Source organism: Triticum aestivum, chromosome 4D, assembly GCF_018294505.1.
Source record: "Triticum aestivum cultivar Chinese Spring chromosome 4D, IWGSC CS RefSeq v2.1, whole genome shotgun sequence".
Classification (NCBI taxonomy): Eukaryota; Viridiplantae; Streptophyta; class Magnoliopsida; order Poales; family Poaceae; genus Triticum; species Triticum aestivum.
In genome coordinates, this window is record NC_057805.1 from 484,925,038 (window position 1) to 484,944,488 (window position 19,451).

General features: G+C 46.5%; 1 protein-coding gene across 1 annotated transcript; it reads left to right on the forward strand.

Annotated features, from left to right (window-relative positions):
- Positions 1 to 2,354: 2,354 nt before the first annotated feature.
- Positions 2,355 to 3,618, forward strand: LOC123100476 (expansin-like A1). The gene is made up of 3 exons (XM_044522407.1): positions 2,355 to 2,508; positions 2,605 to 2,899; positions 2,993 to 3,618. Exons 1-3 carry the CDS (start codon positions 2,373 to 2,375, stop codon positions 3,372 to 3,374), a joined length of 813 nt encoding a protein of 270 aa, XP_044378342.1. The 5' UTR covers positions 2,355 to 2,372; the 3' UTR covers positions 3,375 to 3,618.
- Positions 3,619 to 19,451: the final 15,833 nt, after the last annotated feature.

A 19,451-nucleotide genomic window follows, 5' to 3' on the forward strand; every position in this document is an offset into this window, starting at 1 on the left:
AGTGCATAATTGAAACATAAAAAGCGTAGTTAAGTGATTTCAGCATGGATCCATAAATACTCCACAAGATCATCGAGAAGTTGCATGTGCGCATGTTGATGTCGATGTTTTCGATGCATCTATTCTCAGCTTAAAGTTGTCATTAGCCTTCTCCACGGCACTCATTATGCGCAAGAACAAAGCTTGCTCATCCGGAAGCGACGTCGAAAGAAACCTTCATGATATGTTGGGTCCAATGTGAAGTCGTCCGTGTACAAGTCGTGCGTCAGCGATCCTATCACGTGGAATAACTCTCTGGCCCTTTATCGAACCCTTGAAGTTCAATACATGTTCCTCTTCCTTCTCAATTACTCTTTTGATGCTCATTATCATCATCATTTCAGCATCTTCATTGTCCAATCCAATGATTAGATGAACTCTTTGTATATGAATTCGCCAAGGTATGTGTTTCCATAGCCATCATCCGGCGATGAATCCATTGGTGACCTACAAATGATCACAAGAATAAAAAAATCTGTTCGGGTATTTCATCGAACATATAGAGGGCAAGGTGTATGTCCAGCGGAGTTGGACGTACTGGGGTGCCATTCGATGGCCGCACGGTCAGAGGCGTTGTGAGTTGGGGTCTCCGGTGCAAGTGTTGTGGGTTAGGAACAGTGCGGACGAGGCATGAAAGATGACAGAAACATGATAGATTGGATAAGGAGAGGGTCATTGTGGTGGACGTGTCCAGGCGTCGACCAGATATGAGCTTTATATGAGAGTGTCGGTCGGTCTGAACGTTGAGCCGTGTTTGTCCGGTTCGATTGGACAACGCTTTTTTGTCCGGTCAATGACCCGTCAAGCTGCTCGTTCGTCTGAAATGAATATGAGACATCTGGTTCTAGATGCTCTAACATTAGCCACTCATCAGTGCAACTATAACCATCTACTCCTCAGTCCTCACGGTATGATAACGATTGCCACTGGAGCTTATAGTGTAGTGGCCAAAATGCGTGTATGTGGTGCTGGCCGGTGAAAGCCAGCCAAGATTCTCTCGGAGTGCATTGTAGTATGTCTGTCCGCCGCCACCAACCAGGGGCGGCGCCGCCGCACCGCGTAAATTATCCATTTTTGGAAAACGGTGGCCAAAATTCAGGCACAGGGGTGACGCAAACGAGCAAAACGTGCACGTCCTTGAACTCCATGTAGTATGTCTCCATCCACACGCTAATCCATAAATGTTGGAATAGCTTGTGTAGTTGATTAGGCCTAAAATTTTAGTTGAGTGGATGCAAGCAAATCATACCATTCTGATCTTGATCGACTCGTGTAAATTGTGCCGTTTCAGGACAGTGCAAAGATTAATTAATGCGTAATGAAAGCAACATGGCGACGCTTAACTGAATCAAAAGTTGTGAGCAATTTTGCAGCGGCCTGATAGATTAGGTGCATGCTAAATTAAGCGCACTATACCTTGCGTGCAGCATCAAGCGATAAATCGAATTGACCTAGTGCGATCGATCGGTGCGGTGCTAATTCTATCAATAACCCAGATGGTCTAGCCGGCTTTCCGAGGCATTTGTTCGTGCAAACGACATGGGTATTTTTTTTTTCAGGTTTTGTTTAGAAATCTTGTGAGTTTGGGTGGTACGGCAAAGTGACGGTGTTGTTCTAGTGTAGGAATAATATCTCCCCTCTCTTTTTCCCCGTCCCTTTGGTGTGCTTATCCTCGACGGAGGGCATGTGGAATGTATTTTTGACGGGTAATGGGTCTTCCAAGATCCGTTTTGTTTAGGTTTTGATGGATGCATCTGGATTCGGCCACCTTTTGTGGTCCTCAGAGTTTCTACATGCTTTTATCGGTGTTTTCTTCTCCAGGGCGGCAGTGCTTTGCAAATCGTAGCTATCGGTGTTCGCTGGTTTGCTTCGACGACTTCCCGGCCACTGCTTCTACAAGTTTCTGGGTTTCAAAAGGTTTACTCCGATGAGACGGAGACTCGTAGCAAAATCGAGCTATGCTCGCGGCACACCTGCCGGTGGATACAGAAGAAAGAAGACTTCGACGCACTCAAGTATTTGAATGTAATTTTATTTTTTTGTATGGATGTGTTTGTAAGGACATATGATGATTAAAATATGTAGGCCTTTTCACAAAAAATAGTAGACCTTTTTTTTGAAACCAACATGTGGTTGGATGGTTAGAGAGACGATAGTATCCCAGAATAATCTGTCGAGCTCTCTAGAAGAAAGTCAGTCAACAAGATCACCGAGGTTGTAGTTGTAGACCCTGAGTGGTGTGCACCGTGGCAGGACGTGGTGGTGGTGTATATAAGCAGTCGTCAGGCACATGGACCACCACCACCACCCGCAAGAAAAGAAAAGAAACGACGATGGCCGTCTCTCGCTGCTCCATCCTTCTGCTGCCGCTCCTCTTCCTCTCCACCCTCACGCCGCCCGCCTCCGCCTGCGACAGCTGCGTGCACCGCACCAAAGCCGCCTACTACGCGTCCTCTCTCACCCTCGCCGGTACAATTCATATATTACACCTGCATACACATGCTCTGTTTCTACCTATACATGGCACATGCATGGTTCTGATTGTTCGATTGTCGTGTCTTGCAGCCGGTTCCTGCGGGTACGGCACGGCGGCCGCGTCCCTCAACGGCGACCTGCTCGCCGGGACGGGCCCCGCCCTGTACAGACAAGGCGTCGGCTGCGGCGCGTGCTTCCAGGTGCGCTGCAAGGAAGAGGAACTCTGCACTACCGCCGGCGTGAAGGTCGTCGTCACGGACCGCGCCAGCACGAAGACGAACGACACCGACCTCGTGCTGAGCAGCCCGGCGTTCGCCGCCATGGCCCGCCCCGGCATGGCTGGGCGGCTCGCCAAGCTCGGCGCCGTCGACGTCGAGTACAAGAGGTAATCCAAAGCCCCCTCTCTTTTATTTGTCTCGGTGCATGGAGATTGGAAAGAGCTAGACTCAAGATTGTCAACGCTGCCGCGAATGTGCAGGGTGCCGTGCGTGTACGAGGGCAAGAACCTCTCGGTGCGGGTGGACGAGCGGAGCCGCGCGCCCAGCGAGCTGGCCGTCACGATCCTCTACCAGGGCGGCCAGACCGACATTGTCGAGATCGATGTCGCACAGGTCGGCTCGTTCAACTGGATGTTCATGACACACGACCACGGGCCGGCGTGGAGCACGAGCGAGGCGCCGCCGGGGCCGCTGCAGCTGAGGGCGGTGGTGACCAGCGGGTTCGACGGGGCATGGGTCTATGCCGAACATGAAGTCCTGCCGCGCCAGTGGCACGCCGGCGAGGTCTACGACACCGGCGTCCAGATCACCGCCATCGCCCAAGAAGCCTGCTCCCCCTGCGACACGCAGGAGTGGAAGTGACGGCTGACGAGGCAAGCAAACAACACCGATCTGCGTAGCCAAGAGGAAGAGCATCGAACGAACGGTCAGGGGCTCCTGCAAAGTACCGCGTACAAAATACTAGTATACAAATAAAGATATGTAGCAACAATGAGTAGATGACGGCTAGGCTAGAACAAAATACTACTCCCTTCGTTTCAAAATAGATGACTCAACTTTGTACTAACCTTAGTACAAATGAAATTGATGGTTGTTTATGCAAATAAATTGGGAGCTTAGCTCCTTTGATCGTAAAAAAAGGCTTCGAAGAAATACTACAAAGTCCGGTGGCTTTCGGCAATGATGTTCTTTCCTCCATGACATAGCGATTTTCATTCATGGGCGCCGAGCTCCATCAGCTGGATGGGTCGTTGGTGGCTGGACGACGGACGAAACTAGTCGTTGGTCTTCCAGGATTCACTGAACGAGCTAAACACAAAACCTAAAACGCAATACTGTAATGAGCATAAGCACACTTGAGACACGTATGAACTGAGCCGAGCACAGTTGATGACTTGGTGCGCCATTAACAACATCTACGACCGGACTGGGCAAACCGCGGACACGACTACGAACAGCGTCAGCCCGGTCCTCAAATGTTCGCATTAGTAATCTTATTTTTGAAACTCATATCCATGCAAGCACATGCACACTGAGCATCACACACAAACAATGAGTAACCGCATGTTACTACGAATTATTCTTACATAAAAATAAATTGTCCAAATATAATCCAAGCATAAAATTTGTCCATAGTGCATAATTGAAACATAAAAAGTGTAGTTCAATGATTTTTGGTGTGGATCCATATATACTCCACAAGATCATTGAGAAGTTGCATGTGCGCATATTGATGTTGAAGTTGTCGATGCATCTATTCTCTGCTTAAAGTTGTCATTAGCCTTCTCCATGGCAGTCAGTCACTATGCGCAAGAACAAAGCTTGCTCATCCGGAAGCGACATTGAAAGAAAACCTTCATGAAATGTTGGGTCGAATGTAAAGTAGTTCGTGTACAGAAGTCACGTGTCGGCGATCCTATCTCGAGGAATAACTCTCTGGCCCTTTATTGCAACCTTGAAGTTCGATACGTGTTCCTCTTCCTTCTCAATTTCTTTTTGGATGCTCATCATCATCATTTCAGAATCTTCTCGTCCAAATCCCACGATTCGATGAACTCTTTGTATATGAATTCGCCAAGGTCCGTGTTTCCATAGCCATCATTCGATGATGAATCCATCGATGACCTACAAATGATCAAAAGAATAAATAAAAAACTGTTCGGGCATTTCATCGAACACATCGAGCGCGAGGTGTATGTCCGGCGGAGTTGGACGTACCGGGGTGGTGTCCGATGGCCTCACGGACGGAGGCGTCGTGTGTTTGGGATCTTCGGTGCAAGCGGTTTGGGTTAGGGACGGTGGCGGAGCAATGATGGCGCAAGAATTACGGTGGCGACTATACGGACGAGGCAGGAAAGAGGAGAGAAACCGGACAGATTGGATAAGGAGAGGGTCATCTTCAAGCGATTTGGCGTGGGCTCTTACTGCCAATCGTACGTAGTGGGCGCGCCCGAGCGTTCTATATCCGCCCTAGATATGAGGGGAAAAAAACCCTATACGACCTGCGTCGTACGTGCCCAAACTGGAGACCCACTTCTGCGTGCGACACCTGGCGAACCAAATCTCAAAGCAACATTCATCGTTCTCAACTTCCTGCCCACCCCGATTCCCACGTCCAGAAAATTATCCCCATCACTTCACATCTCGCCGGCGACAGCACAGCGCGACGAGGGCAGCGAGGCACCAGATCAAGGAACATACAAGGCAGTCAGCAGCCTCTCCGCCGGAACCTTCTCTGCCCACAGATCTTTCAAACCATGGGCGGTGCCCGAGCTGCATGCCTGCGTCACCGATGAACATGGTCGTTTCCGATGGGGATGGAGCGCCCCGAGCAAAGAGTTGCCACCGGAGTCAAGGAGCATGCCGGTGGGCGGATGGGCGACTAGATAGGGAAGGGATCGACGCGAGCCGGGCTGTCGAAGAACCTCGCCATTGCCGGCGATGATGGAGCACGCCGAGTTGGGCCATCGATGAACATCGTCGCTGCCAGCGAGAGTGGAACACGCTGATCTGATCTGGGACTTGCCAATGGTTCTAGGAGCGCACCGTCGACGACGTGGCGAGCAGCTGGGCGGATCACAGCAGCGGCTGTAGAGTTTTTTTTTAACCACAGCTGTAGAGTGTAGAGTTTGGGATTTGGCAAAGAGGAACGGTGTGTGCGTTACTGCTGCGTTGAGATTCGGGTTTGCCAGTTGTCGCTTCCGGAAAGGGGTCTCCAGGTTGAGTGCGTACGACCCAGGTCATATAGAATTATTTTTCTTCAGATATGAGCTATGTATGAGAGTGTCGGTCAGTCCGAATGTTGAGCTGTGTTTGTCCTGTTTGATTGGACACCGTTTTCCTGTCTGGTGAGTGACCCGTCAGGCCGCTCGTTCGTCTGAAATAAATATGAGACATCTGGTTATAGATGCTCTAACATTAGCCACTCATCAGTGAACTGCAACCATCTACTCCTCACGGTATGATAACGATGGCCATTAGAGCTTGTAGTGTACTGGCCAAAATGTATGTATGTGGTGCTGGCCGGTGAAAGCCAGCCAAGATTCTGTCGGAGTGCACTGTGCGTCTGTCCGCCGCCACAACCAGGGGCGGCGATGTCGCAACGCGTAAATTATCTATTTTAGGAAAACGGTGGCCAAATTTCAGGCACAGGGGTGACGCAAACGAGCAAAACGTGGGCGTCCTTGAACTCCATGTAGTATGTCTGCATCCACACGTTAATCGCATAAATGTTGGAATACCTTGAGTAGTTCATTAGGCCTAATTTTAGTTGAGTGGATGCAAAATCAGTGCATTCTGATCTTGATCTACGCGTGTTCAGTGCAAACTGTGCCTTTTCAGAACAGTACAAAGATTAATTAATGTATAATGAAAGCAACAGGAGGACGCTTAAGACTAGCCACAATGGGTAGTAATATACTCTATGTTACTACCTCTACAATGTGGAGTAGCATATATGTGGTAACATACAACACTTCATTTATTAGGCCATAGACTCATCTTGCTTTGATATATGTGATATTACTCATACTAATAGTAACTAGCTATGTTACCACATTCCTCTCATTCTTTATTTATTGCTTGCCACATCATCTATTTTATCTAGATATGTGTGATGTTACTATCTATGTTACTTCCACTGTAGGTAGTCTAACTGAGTCGAAAGTTTGCAGAGGCCTGAAAGATTAGGTGCATGCATGCTAAATTAAGCGCCCACGCAAGTGATAAATGGCATTGACGTAGTGCGATCCATCGGTGCGGTGCTATTTCTATCAATAACCGAGATGGTCTACCCGGCTTCCTGAGGCCTCTATGCGTGCAAACGACATGAGTAATTTTTTTCTAGATTTTCTTTAGAAAGCTTTCAAGTTTTGGCTGGTACGGCAAAGTGGCGGTGTTGTTCTAGTAGTGTAGGAATAATACCACCCCTCTCTTTTCCCCGTCCCTTTGATGTGCTTACCTTCAACGGAGGGCGTGTGGAATGTATTTTTGACGGGTGGGTGGCTCTTCCAAGATCCGTTCGGTTTAGGTTTCAATGGGTCCATTTTGATTCGGACACCTTTTGTGGTCCTCAGAGTTTCTACGGGCTCTCATCGATGTTTTCTTCTCTAGGCCGGCGGTACTTTGCAAATCGTAGCCGTCGGCGTTCGCTGGTTTGCTTTGCGTTTCAAAAAGTTTGCTCCGCTGAGACAGAGCATCAGAGGCGACATCGAGCTATGCTCGCGGCACACCTGCCGGTGGATACAGAAGAAAGAAGACTTGGATGCACTCACGAATTTGAATATAATTTTATTTTTCAGTATGGCTATGTTCGTAAGGACATATGATGCTTAAAATATGTAGGACTTTTCATAATAAAAGGAATAAAAAACTTCTCTTTTGTTTCGTTTGTGTAGATATGTTCCCATAATAATCTCGAGCTTTCTGCAGCAGACTTAATTACACAGTTGTGCCTGCACGTAACGGATTACAATTAAGCCAGTTAACAAGATCACCGAGGTTGTAGTTTTTTCTTCTGAATACAGTACAGACGCAAGCGCTCATATAAACGCGCATACACTCATCTCTATGAACGCACAACACACACCTTATCCCTATAACCACCTACGAGAGACTGAGCCGGCATATCATCTTGAGATTTTATGAAGTCACCATAGGCGAATCGTAATCGACGGGAACGTCTTCTCCCACTGAAAGCGTATCACTGAAAATCCTGAAATAAATCCACAATAAATACGAGCACCAGGATTTGAATGCTGGTGGGCTGAGGATACCACTGTCCACCTAACCATCCCAATGACAGGTTGGTTCGCACCGAGGTTGTAGTTGTAGTGTGTGAAGCGTTGCGGGTCGTGGTGTATATAAGCCGTCGTGAGGCACAAGGAAGGATCTACCACCCCTCCGCCCGCAAGAAAAGAAAAGAAACGATGGCCGTCTCTCGCTGCACCATCCTTCTGCGCCAAGTTAAGTCAAGTCAAGACATACCAAGTACCCATCACAAACTCTTATCCCTCGCATTACATTGTTTGTCATTTGCCTCTCGTTTTCCTCTCCCCCACTTCACCCTTGCCGTTTTTTATTCGCCCTCTCCTTTCCGTCCCTTCTTTTCTCGTGTTCCTTGAGTTTGCTGCCGTTATGTCTGAAATTGGGGAAATTATTGTCGACATGGACAATAATAATAACATTGAAAATTCTGATGCTCTTGCTGAAGAACCCCCTATCTTACATACAAAAAAAATTTCAAATCGGTAGTGGTAACATTATTGGAAAAGGGGTTGTTCAAGATTTCTTTACTTGTGCCGGTGCTTTGCCTTCTTTGGGTAGTTCTATTCTTCATAGAACTAGTAGTCTTGCGGACGCTATCGCCATGCTTGTAGTTGAACTTGAAAGGCAATTTATGCACATGCACCCTTGCATACAAAGAATTTTCCTACAATTTTCTAATATTGAGCATTCTTCTGTTAAGCGTGCCGCTACTATCTTTTTGGCTCATGAGTTCAGATTTATAATAAAAGAGGCCAAAGAAATATTTGCGCACTATAGGGTGGACGCTGGCCGTCCTCCCATAGAGGCTATCCTCTTTGATCAAGAGGAAATAATGCGTTTTCAATCTCTAGACTATGTTGCTTTTAATGAAAACCTCAGAAAAAAGGTTCCTACCAATGTTCTAGTTGATAGAATTTCCGAACTTAATAATTATTTTGCTATTCGAAATAATGAGCTAGGATATTCTCTCGAGTATAGGCTCACGAAGTTCTGCCAAAAGAATGCTTATAATGATGAATTGGTTGTGCAATATGAAGGGCCGAAGGAGGAACCTATACCTCCCAAAGTTGATCTTGGGGATTTCTGTCCCATTAAATTTAGCCCTTTCGATTACTTTTGCTTGCCTCAAAGAAAACTTGCTACTGAACGTAGAGAATATGAAATGGGTTTTCGTGATCTATCCTATTATTATGGCAATACCTAGATATATCCTTCCTTTTATGCCTAGCTAGGGGCGTTAAACGATAGCGCTTGTTGGGAGGCAACCCAATTTTATTTTATTTTTTGCTTTTTGCTTCTGTTTAGGAATAAATATTTGATCTAGCCTCTGGTTAGACTTGTTTTTATGTTTTAGTTAGTGTTTGTGCCAAGTTAAACCTATAGGATCTTCTTGGATGATAGTTATTTGATCTTGCTGAAAATTCCAGAAACTTTCTGTTCACAAAAACAATTGTTAAAAATCACCAGAACGAGATAAAATATTGATTCCAATTGCTGCTGATCAATAGACAAATTGTCTAGGCCGTCCTATTTTGGCTGAAGTTTTTGAGTTCCAGAAGTTTGCGTTAGTTACGGATTACTACTGACTGTTCTGTTTTTGACAGATTCTGATTTTCGTGTGTTGTTTACTTATTTTGATGAATCTATGGCTAATAAAATAGTTTATAAACCATAGAGAAGTTGGAATACAGTAGGTTTAACACCAATATAAATAAATAATAAGTTCATTACAGTACCTTGAAGTGGTGTTTTGTTTTCTTTCGCTAACGGAGCTCATGAGATTAGGGATGGCAGTTTTGCCCATGGGTATGGGTACCCGCGGGTAGCCTACCCGAAAACAATGGGCATGGGCAAGACTTGGAGTGATTTTGTACCCACAGGTAATGGGTATCCATACCCGCAAAATATACGGGTAGGGCATGGGTATGAAATTATGCCCATGGGTAACCCAATGGATACCCATAAAACATTAATAAATGAAAATAACTCTTATGTCATGTGAGGTCAACATCCAAATCTTGTGGCCCATCCTAAATCTCGTATTCCTTCAACCGGCCATAGCTCATAGGCCCATTATCACCTGCTTGCCACTCATCCTAAGTCTTATGCGACTCCTTGAAAAAGACGAAATCTTGACCCTTCGCTACCGAACTGCTGTCCAACTCTCGACCTAGCGACCCCCCATTCTTACCACCGCCTTCCACTACATTGGGATTCCACCAACGGCTGATTATACTCCCTTGATGCCTCCAAGAGGCCACCAATCAGAGGAGGCCACGTCAGTGCTATACTGCTCGCCCATCGTCACTTGAATTTAACTCATTTCTCCACCTTTACAAAAAAAATGTTATATATTGTACCCACTAGATACCCATTGGGTATAGGATACCCGATGGGTATGGGCATGGGTGCCAATTTATGCCCACGGGTATTGAAATGGGTGGGTATGTAAATTTTCCATGGGTACGGGTTTGGGCAGAAGGAGCTAGTACCCGCCAATACGCTACCCATCGCCATCCCTACACGAGATTTTCTGCTAAGTTTTGTGTTGTGAAGTTTTCAAGTTTTGGGTAAAAGATTTGATGGATTATGGAACAAGTAGTGGCCAGAGCCTAAGCTTGGGGATGCCCATGGCACCCCAAGATAACCTAAGGACACCAAAAAGCCAAAGCTTGGGGATGCCCCGGAAGGCATCCCCTCTTTTGTCTACTTTCATCGGTAACTTTACTTGGAGCTATATTTTTATTCACCACATCATATGTGTTTTGCTTGGAGCGTCTTGTATTGTTTGAGTCTTTATTTGTTAGTTTATCACAATCATCCTTGTTGTACACACCTTTTGAGAGAGACACACATGATTCAGAATTTATTAGAATACTCTATGTGCTTCACTTATATCTTTTGAGCTATATAGTTTTTGCTCTAGTGCTTCACTTATATCTTTTAGAGCACGGTGGTGGATTTGTTTTATAGAAACTATTGTTTTCTCATGCTTCACTTATATTATTTTGAGAGTCCTACAAAACAGCATGGTAATTTGCTTAAATTGAAAAGTTAGTCCTAAAAGTAATAGGCATCCAGGACTAGAAAAAAAAATTATCTTATGAGTGTGTTGAATACTATGAGAAGTTTGATGCTTGATAATTGTTTTGAGATATGAAGATGGTGATATTAGAGTCATGCTAGTTGAGTAGTTGTGAATTTAAGGAATACTTGTGTTAAAGTTTGTGATTCCCGTAGCATGCACGTATGGTGAACCGTTATGTGATGAAGTCGGAGCATGATTTATTTATCGATTGTCTTCCTTATGAGTGGCGGTCGGGGACGAGCGATGGTCTTTTCCTACCAATCTATCCCCCTAGGAGCATGCGCGTAATACTTTTCTTTGATAACTTGTAGATTTTTGCAATAAGTATATGAGTTCTTTATGACTAATGTTGAGTCAATGGATTATACGCACTCTCTTCCTTCCACCATTGCTAGCCTCTCTAATACCGCGCACTTTTCGCCGGTATCATACACCCACCATACACCTTCCTCAAAACAGACACCATACCTACCTATTATGGCATTTCCATAGCCATTCCGAGATATATTGCCATGCAACTTACCATCGTTCCGTTTACTATGACACGCTTCATCATTGTCATATTGCTTTACAAGATCATGTAGTTGACATCGTATTTGTGGCAAAGCCACCGTTCATAATTCTTTCATACATGTCACTCTTGATTCATTGCATATCCCGGTACTCCGCCGGAGGCATCACATAGAGTCATATTGTTGTTCTAAGTATTGAGTTGTAATTCTTGAGTTGTAAGAAAATAAAAGTGTGATGATCATCATTATTAGAGCATTGTCCCAAGTGAGGAAAGGATGATGGAGACTATGATTCCCCCACAAGTAGGGATGAGACTCCGGACGAAAAAAAAGAGAAAGGCCACAAAAAAAGAGAGAAGGCCCAAAAAAGAGAGAAAAGGCCCAAATAAAAAAATGAGAGAAAAAGAGAGAAGGGACAATGTTACTATCCTTTTACCACACTTGTGCTTCAAACTAGCACCATGATCTTCATGATAGAGAGTCTACTATGATATCACTTTCATATACTAGTGGGAATTTTTCATTATAGAACTTGGCTTGTATATTCCAATGATGGGCTTCCTCAAAATGCCCTAGGTCTTCGTGTTCAAGCGAGTTGGATGCACACCCACTTAGTTTCTTTTGTTGAGCTTTCATATACTTATAGCTCTAGTGCATCCGTTGCATGGCAACCCCTACTCACTCACATTGATATCTATTGATGGGCATCTCCATAGCCCGTTGATATGCCTAGTTGATGTGAGACTATCTTCTCCCTTTTTGTCTTCTCCACAACCACCGTTCTATTCCACATATAGTGCTATGTCCATGGCTCACGCTCATGTATTGCGTGAAGATTGAAAAAGTTTGAGAACACCAAAAGTATGAAACAATTGCTTGGCTTGTCATCGGGGTTGTGCATGATTTAAATATTTTGTGTGGTGAAGATAGAGCATAGCCAGACTATATGATTTTGTAGGGATAACTTTCTTTGGCCATGTTATTTTGAAAAGACATAATTGCTTAGTTAGTATGCTTGAAGTATTATTATTTTTATGTAAATATTAAACTTTTGTCTTGAATCTTTCGGATCTGAACATTCATACCACAAATAAGAGAATTACATTGAAAATTGCGCCAAGTAGCATTCCGCATCAAAAATTCTGTTTTTATCATTTACCTACTCGAGGACGAGCAGGAATTAAGCTTGGGGATGCTTGATACGTCCCCAGCGTATCTATAATTTTTATTGCTTCCTGCTATATTATATTCTGTTTTGGATGTTTAAAGGGCTTTATTATACACTTTTATATCATTTTTGGGACTAACCTATTAACCGGAGGCCCAGCCCAAATTGCTGTTTTTTTTTGCATATTTTAATGTTTCACAAAAAAAGAATATAAAACGGAGTCCAAACGGAATGAAACCTTCGGGAACGTGATTTTCGGAACGAACGTGATCCCGAGGACTTGGACCCTACGTCAAGAAAGCAACCAGGAGGGCACGAGGTAGGGGGGCGCGCCTACCCCCCTGGGCGCGCCCTCCACCCTCATGGGGCCCACGTTGCTGCACCGACGTACTTCTTCCTCCTATATATACCTACGTACCCCCAAACCAACAGAAGCATCCACGAAAACCTAATTCCACCGCCGCAACCTTCTGTACCCGTGAGATCCCATCTTGCGGCCTTTTCCGGCGTCCTGCCGGAGGGGGCATTGATCACGGAGGGCTGCTACATCAACACCATAGCCTCTCCGATGACATGTGAGTAGTTTACCTCAGACCTTCGGGTCCATAGTTATTAGCTAGATGGCTTCTTCTCTCTTTTTGGATCTCAATACAATGTTCTCCCCCTCTCTCGTGGAGATCTATTCGATGTAATCTTCTTTTGCGGTGTGTTTGTTGAGACCGATGAATTGTGGGTTTATGATCAAGTTTATCTATGAACAATATTTGAATCTTCCCTGAATTCTTTTATGTATGATTGGTTATCTTTGCAAGTCTCTTCGAATTATCAGTTTGGTTTGGCCTACTAGATTGATCTTTCTTGCAATGGGAGAAGTGCTTAGCTTTGGGTTCAATCTTGCGGTGTCCTTTCCTAGGGACAGCAGGGGCAGCAAGGCACATATTGTATTGTTGCCATCGAGGATAACAAGATGGGGTTTATATCATATTGCATGAGTTTATCCCTCTACATCATGTCATCTTGCTTAAAGTGTTACTCCGTTCTTATGAACTTAATACTCTAGATGCATGCTGGATAGCGGTCAATGTGTGGAGTAATAGTAGTAGATGCAGGCAGGAGTCGGTCTACTTGTCTCGGACGTGATGCCTATATACATGATCATACCTAGATATTCTCATAACTATGCTCAATTCTATCAATTGCTCAACAGTAATTTGTTCACCCACCGTAATACGTATGCTCTCGAGAGAAGCCACTAGTGAAACCTATGGCCCCCGAGTCTATTTTCCATTATATTAATCTTCCAGCACCTAGTTATTTTCATTGCCTTTTATTTTACTTTGCATCTTTATCATAAAAATACCAAAAAATATTATCTTATCATATCTATCAGATCTCACTCTCGTAAGTGACCATTGAGGGATTGACAACCCCTTTATCGCGTTGGTTGCGAGTTTCTTGTTTGTTTGTGTAGGTGCGAGGGACTCGTGCGTGGTCTCCTACTGGATTGATACCTTGGTTCTCAAAAACTGAGGGAATACTTACGCTACTTTACTGCATCACCCTTTCCTCTTCACGGGAGAACCAACGCAGTGCTCAAGAGGTAGCAGGCTTCACGGCGGAATTCCTACGCTCGTGTTGGGCCATCGTCAAGGATGACATATGTGCCGCTTTCGACAAGCTCTACACTATGAACGGCATGGGATTTCGCAAACTCAACGAGGCTTTACTCATCCTACTGCCCAAGAGACAAGATGCATCCACCCTCGCGCATTACCGACCGATCAGTCTTATACACATCGTCGCCAAGCTCTTCGCCAAAGTTCTCTCCCTCTGTCTCGCGCCGCGTCTCCGGGAGATGGTGTCCACGAACCAAAGTGCGTTCATCGCTGGAAGGAGCGCACACGACAATTTTCTTCTCGTCCAGCAAACGGCCCGGCTCCTCCACAACCTCTAGGCACCGCACGTCCTTCTTAAATTGGACATAGCCAAGGCGTTCGACACGGTGGCATGGCCATTCCTCTTCGAGACGCTTCGGCACCTTGGGTTTGGCACGCGTTGGTGTGAGTGGATTTCGATCCTCCTCTCCACAGCTTCAACTCGTGTTCTCCTCAACGGCACCCCTGGACCGCCGATCGCTCATGCCCAAGGGCTGCGCCAGGGCGACCCGGTGTCCCCCATGTTGTTCACCCTGGTGATCGACAAGCTAAACTCGCTCCTCGAGCATGCTACAAACCATGGGATCCTCCAGCGGTTGACCATGCGCCACGCCGCTTCCAGCATCTCCATGTTCGCCGACGACGTGGTGATCTTCTGCCACCCCTACGCCCATGAGCTCTCCGCCATCAGAATGCTGCTCGACACTTTTGGCAACGCCTCGGGCCTTCGAACCAACTTCCTCAAGTGTTCCGCTTCACCCATTCGATGCGGTGACAACCACCTCGCCACCATTGGCGCCTCCCTCTCTTGCCCGATGGCGGAATTCCCTATCAAATACCTCGGGCTACCGCTCTCAAGTCGCAAAGTGCCGGCCTCCGCCCTCCTTCCGCTCGTCGACAAGCTCACCATGAAGCTCGCCACCTGGAAGGCCTCTCTGCTGTCTCGTGGCCAGCGGCTTGCTCTAGTCCGACACGTCCTCACTACCATGCCTGTGCATATCCTACTTGCGCTTGCACTACACCCAGCGATCCTCAGGAAGGTCAACAGGCTCATTCGAGACTTCCTTTGGCACGGCAACAAGGATGCCCACATTGGTTGTTGCATCGTCTCGTGGCAAAAGGTGCGTCGTCCCCTTGCGCTTGGTGGGCTGGGGATCCACGATCTTCACCGGACCGGCGTCGCCCTCCGCACCAGGTGGCTATGGCTACAGCGCACTGATCCCGACCGCTCTTGGAAACACCTCCACCTCCCGTCTGATCACGAGGCCTCCGTGCTCTTCCGTGCTTCCACGACCTGGACCATCGGCAATGGCAACACCTGCAAGTTCTGGCAGGATCACTGGCTTAACAGGCGCTCCATCCCTGAGATTGCTCCTACCCTTTCTGCCCTCATCCCGAGGCACCGCCAGAGCCAACGCCTTGTCAGCGACGCTCTCAGCAACAGAGGCTGGATCGCCGACATCCATGGCGTGTTACACCCCCGCGCGGTCATCGAATATGTCGAGCTATGGAGGATGCTCCAAACTGTCCAGCTCTCCAACGAGCCCGACAAGCTCTCCTGGAAATGGACGGCCGACGGAAACTACTCCGCGCGATCAGCCTACCATGCACTGTTCATTGGCGCCACCACCGCGCCGTTCTGGCGCCCCATCTGGAAGACTTGGGCCCCTTCCAATGCGAAGATATTCCTCTGGCTTGCCTCTCTCATCAGATGCTGGACCGCTGACCGGCGAACGCGCCACAATCTTCCCCACGAGCCCATTTGCAAGCTATGCAACCAAGACAACGAGACACTACACCACCTTCCCATCGGCTGCGTCTTCTCGCGCATCATTTGGCACGACATCATGGCATGGTGCCGCATACCCGGTGTTGGGGATATACTCATTGGGAAGTTTTCTTGGTCATATTTGAACCATAGCTCAACCCCCTTTTGAGAACCAACGTGGATCATATTCGAATCAGCGTCGTTAAAGAACTCTCAAGGTCATTTGGGGGCTTCCTGTTCAAACATAGGTCGTATTCGAACCAAAGAGAACATAGCTGTCGGTACCCTCTTGATCGACAACGCCAAAGCCACTGGGGGCTATATGATCGTATTCGAATCTTAGCTTAACCCCTTTGGGACGGTTTTCTGGTCGTATTCGAACCGGAGGCCTTAAGGTTTTTTGAAATTTCTTCTTGCAAACAATTTTTTGGATTTTACTTGATGTTCTTTTTGATCATATCTAAAGTGTTCACGGGTGGTTTTTATTCCACCGGCTTAACCTTGATCAATAACGTTGATAGCACATAATAAATATCATATGTGCTGGTAAACCGGGGTTGGGTTCTCAACCTCATTGTTCGGATCGCATAAACCGGCAGCATAATCGAAGGATCACAGGCGGTAAGCCGCCAAGGTACTTGTGATTTGTTCTATATGCAGGACAATTAAAGCAAGGAAAGCAGAGGATCAGTATAATACGGGTGAATATAAGATGGCAGCTTAAGAAGTGTTGAGCGCCACACAAATGCGCAATGGCACGACAAAATTAAGTATTTTCCTACTCTATTACATGACTCCTCGAGTCCAAAAAGTGAGGCATTGTTTTTTATCAAGACATAACCATGAGCCGCCTGAGGGATCAAAGGTGTTGTTGGGCTGAAGCTTCCGGTTCATCCCTTTCCGCTCCTCCGGTTGTTTCCCTGTCCTGGAAGGTTGATGATTTCCAGTCAATGCCACTCAAGGCTTCAAATTCAGCTTCATCATCAATTAACTCGGCCGGGTCAACTTCAGGGGCGAAGGTATGCTTACGAGTTGGAGGGATCAGGCTGATTACTTCATAACGCGGGGTTGGAATTCTCTGATTCTCGGCATCATAACCCGGTTGATACTTGGTGAGATCTGTATCGTTGCCAATCAGAGTGGCCACAGGGCGTATGTCCTTCACGCAAGCGGCGAAGTCCTTCTGATCAAATGGAGTGCCGTCCTCCTTCAAGCTGGGATACCCAAGGGCGATGTCGGCCGGGTCTAGCTCCGGTAGCCATGCCTTGGCCCGGCTTAATGCAGCTATGGCTCCGGCTCTTGCAGAAGCTCGTCTCAGTTCTTAGAATCGTTGAGGTAGCACGGCAAGCCGCCTTAGCACGTCCGCCAGATGAGTGGGAACTTCATTTGACAGAGCCACGACAGCTAAAGCACGTTGTGACCCGGTGTAGAGTTGTTCCACTAGGGTATAAACGGCCTTCAGCTTTGTCAGCATGCTCTGGTTGAGATTGGAACTCCTGGGGCCTGCATTGCAAAGTCAGGTGAGCTAATGACAATTGAGATACTTGTTGAAAAAGATTTAAAATAGCTAACACTTGCAGAGTAACTTACCAAAGATTGCTGAGACCATCTGAGATACATGGCGTTTTAAGCCGGATAATTCGGCGGTTGTTTCTGCAAGAGTAGCCTCCGCTTGTTCAGCCCGGTTGAGCAAAGCGGCCTTTTCATCAGCCCAGGCCTTTCTTTCTGCTTCAAACTTCTCTTTCAGTTTCTCTTGAGCAGATACACTGAATTCAAACTTGGAATTTGCCTTTTGGGTCTCATTCTCTTGAGTTTTCAATCGAGTCTTCAGTTCAGAGATCTCCGACTCAAATTGATTAATGGCGGCCTGTATAATTTCCGGGTCACAGTTAGGGTGATCATAATGCAATATTAAGTCCCAAGCACTTTGCAAGCAAAGACACTTGGCACTTGGGGGCTAATGTATGCTCAAGAGCTCTATTTACAGTGGCGGTTTATGAAAGTAAGTCCCAAGCACTTTGCAGGCAAATGTACTTGGCACTTGGGGGCTAATGCATATTGTTGTTAAAATACTTGGTTCAAACACGATGAGGGCTGGATCAAATCTGCTATCTAAGCCGGACCTTGGGCGCTACCGGATAAGCCGGTTTTCTTGCAGTAATTACTAAGCTGGTGTTAAGTCTACAACATATTTGATCATAAGCAGAAGACTTGGGGGCTGGTAGAGTTAAGATAACTAAGGAATAAGCAATGAGAATTATACCTCAGATTTTTGGTGAATCTGCTTCACCATGTCAATTTCCAAGTCACGGCTGTTGTGCACTTGATTCAGATAGCAAGTGACGATGTCTCCAATACTCAGATGAGCATAATTAGTAACGTTCAGTTTGGCTTTGCGGCGTTCCAGAAGTTCTTCTTTGGCAGAACATTTGGCCAGCGCGGTAGGTCTCCCCGGTTCAACAAAGTCCATCCGGGTGATTTCGACCTCTGGGTCATCCATCATGGCCGAGCTGGGGATCTCCGGGTTTTCAGAGCCTTCCATAGTTTGTTCGACAGATGGATCAGTGGTGGAAGTTGGAGCGTCATGAGCTGGTTCAGGCGGCGGCTCAGGAACGGAAGTATCGGCAGTAGCCGTTCTGAGCTCCGATTCAGCCAAGATCGGCTCTTCGGCCGGCTTACTTCTCCTTGCCTTCTTGCTGGGCTTCACTTGCACACTGGGAATCAAAGGGTTAGTACAAAAACATGAGTAAGATAAACACAAGATAAATAGATTATCATTACCCTGGGGCGGTTTTGAAAGCTGGCATGTTAGATTGCATTGAGTCGCCGGAAGAAGGTGAAGTCCCCTGATAGTTTGAGTTAGAAAAATTGAGTGATTGACGAGTGAAACCCGCTAAAGGATACAAAGAAGGTAAATCGGAGGTAACCTCAGTCCGGCGTTTTCTTGTTGCATCAGGTAAGCCGGAGGAGAGGTCTGCATCTTTGCTGGTCCGGGTCTGCCTCCGACTTTCGTGAATCTGTCGCTTCAAAAGAAATTGAGGATCTTGATAAGCTAAAGGATGTGAAAATCTTACTTTCCGGGTTACTCTTCGGACTTTCTGTCTCGGCAAAGGCTCGGAGTCGGAGGAAATTATAGTTACCTCTTCAATCATTGCAGTACTCGCTCCTGTATCCTCCTGCTGATAATCAGTGTCAATAAGATGGTTAAAAAAGGAACCTAAAGAGTCAAGAACATATCCGAGGCGCTAGGCTTGCTTCCCTTCTTACGGGGAGCGGCTTTCCTGGCGGCTTTCTTAGCTTTTCTGGCTCTCTTTGCAGCCTCATGGTCATACTTGACCTTCCAAAATTTGTCATCAGCCTGCAAATTGCAACAAAGGTTTTTGAGTAAAGACAACATTATCAAGGTGGGAAGTAAAATGCTCAAGTCAATGGCTTACCGCTGGAGCTGGGTTAGCTTTGTAGAAAGGGCTTAAGCCCACTTT

Excerpts from the sequence above, each read along its gene's own strand:
- LOC123100476 (XM_044522407.1), top strand. The coding sequence starts at position 2,373 with ATGGCCGTCTCTCGCTGCTCCATCCTTCTGCTGCCGCTCCTCTTCCTC. Across the intron at positions 2,509-2,604 it reads GTCCTCTCTCACCCTCGCCG|CCGGTTCCTGCGGGTACGGC; the intron begins GTACAATTCATA and ends CGTGTCTTGCAG. Across the intron at positions 2,900-2,992 it reads GTCGACGTCGAGTACAAGAG|GGTGCCGTGCGTGTACGAGG; the intron begins GTAATCCAAAGC and ends GCGAATGTGCAG.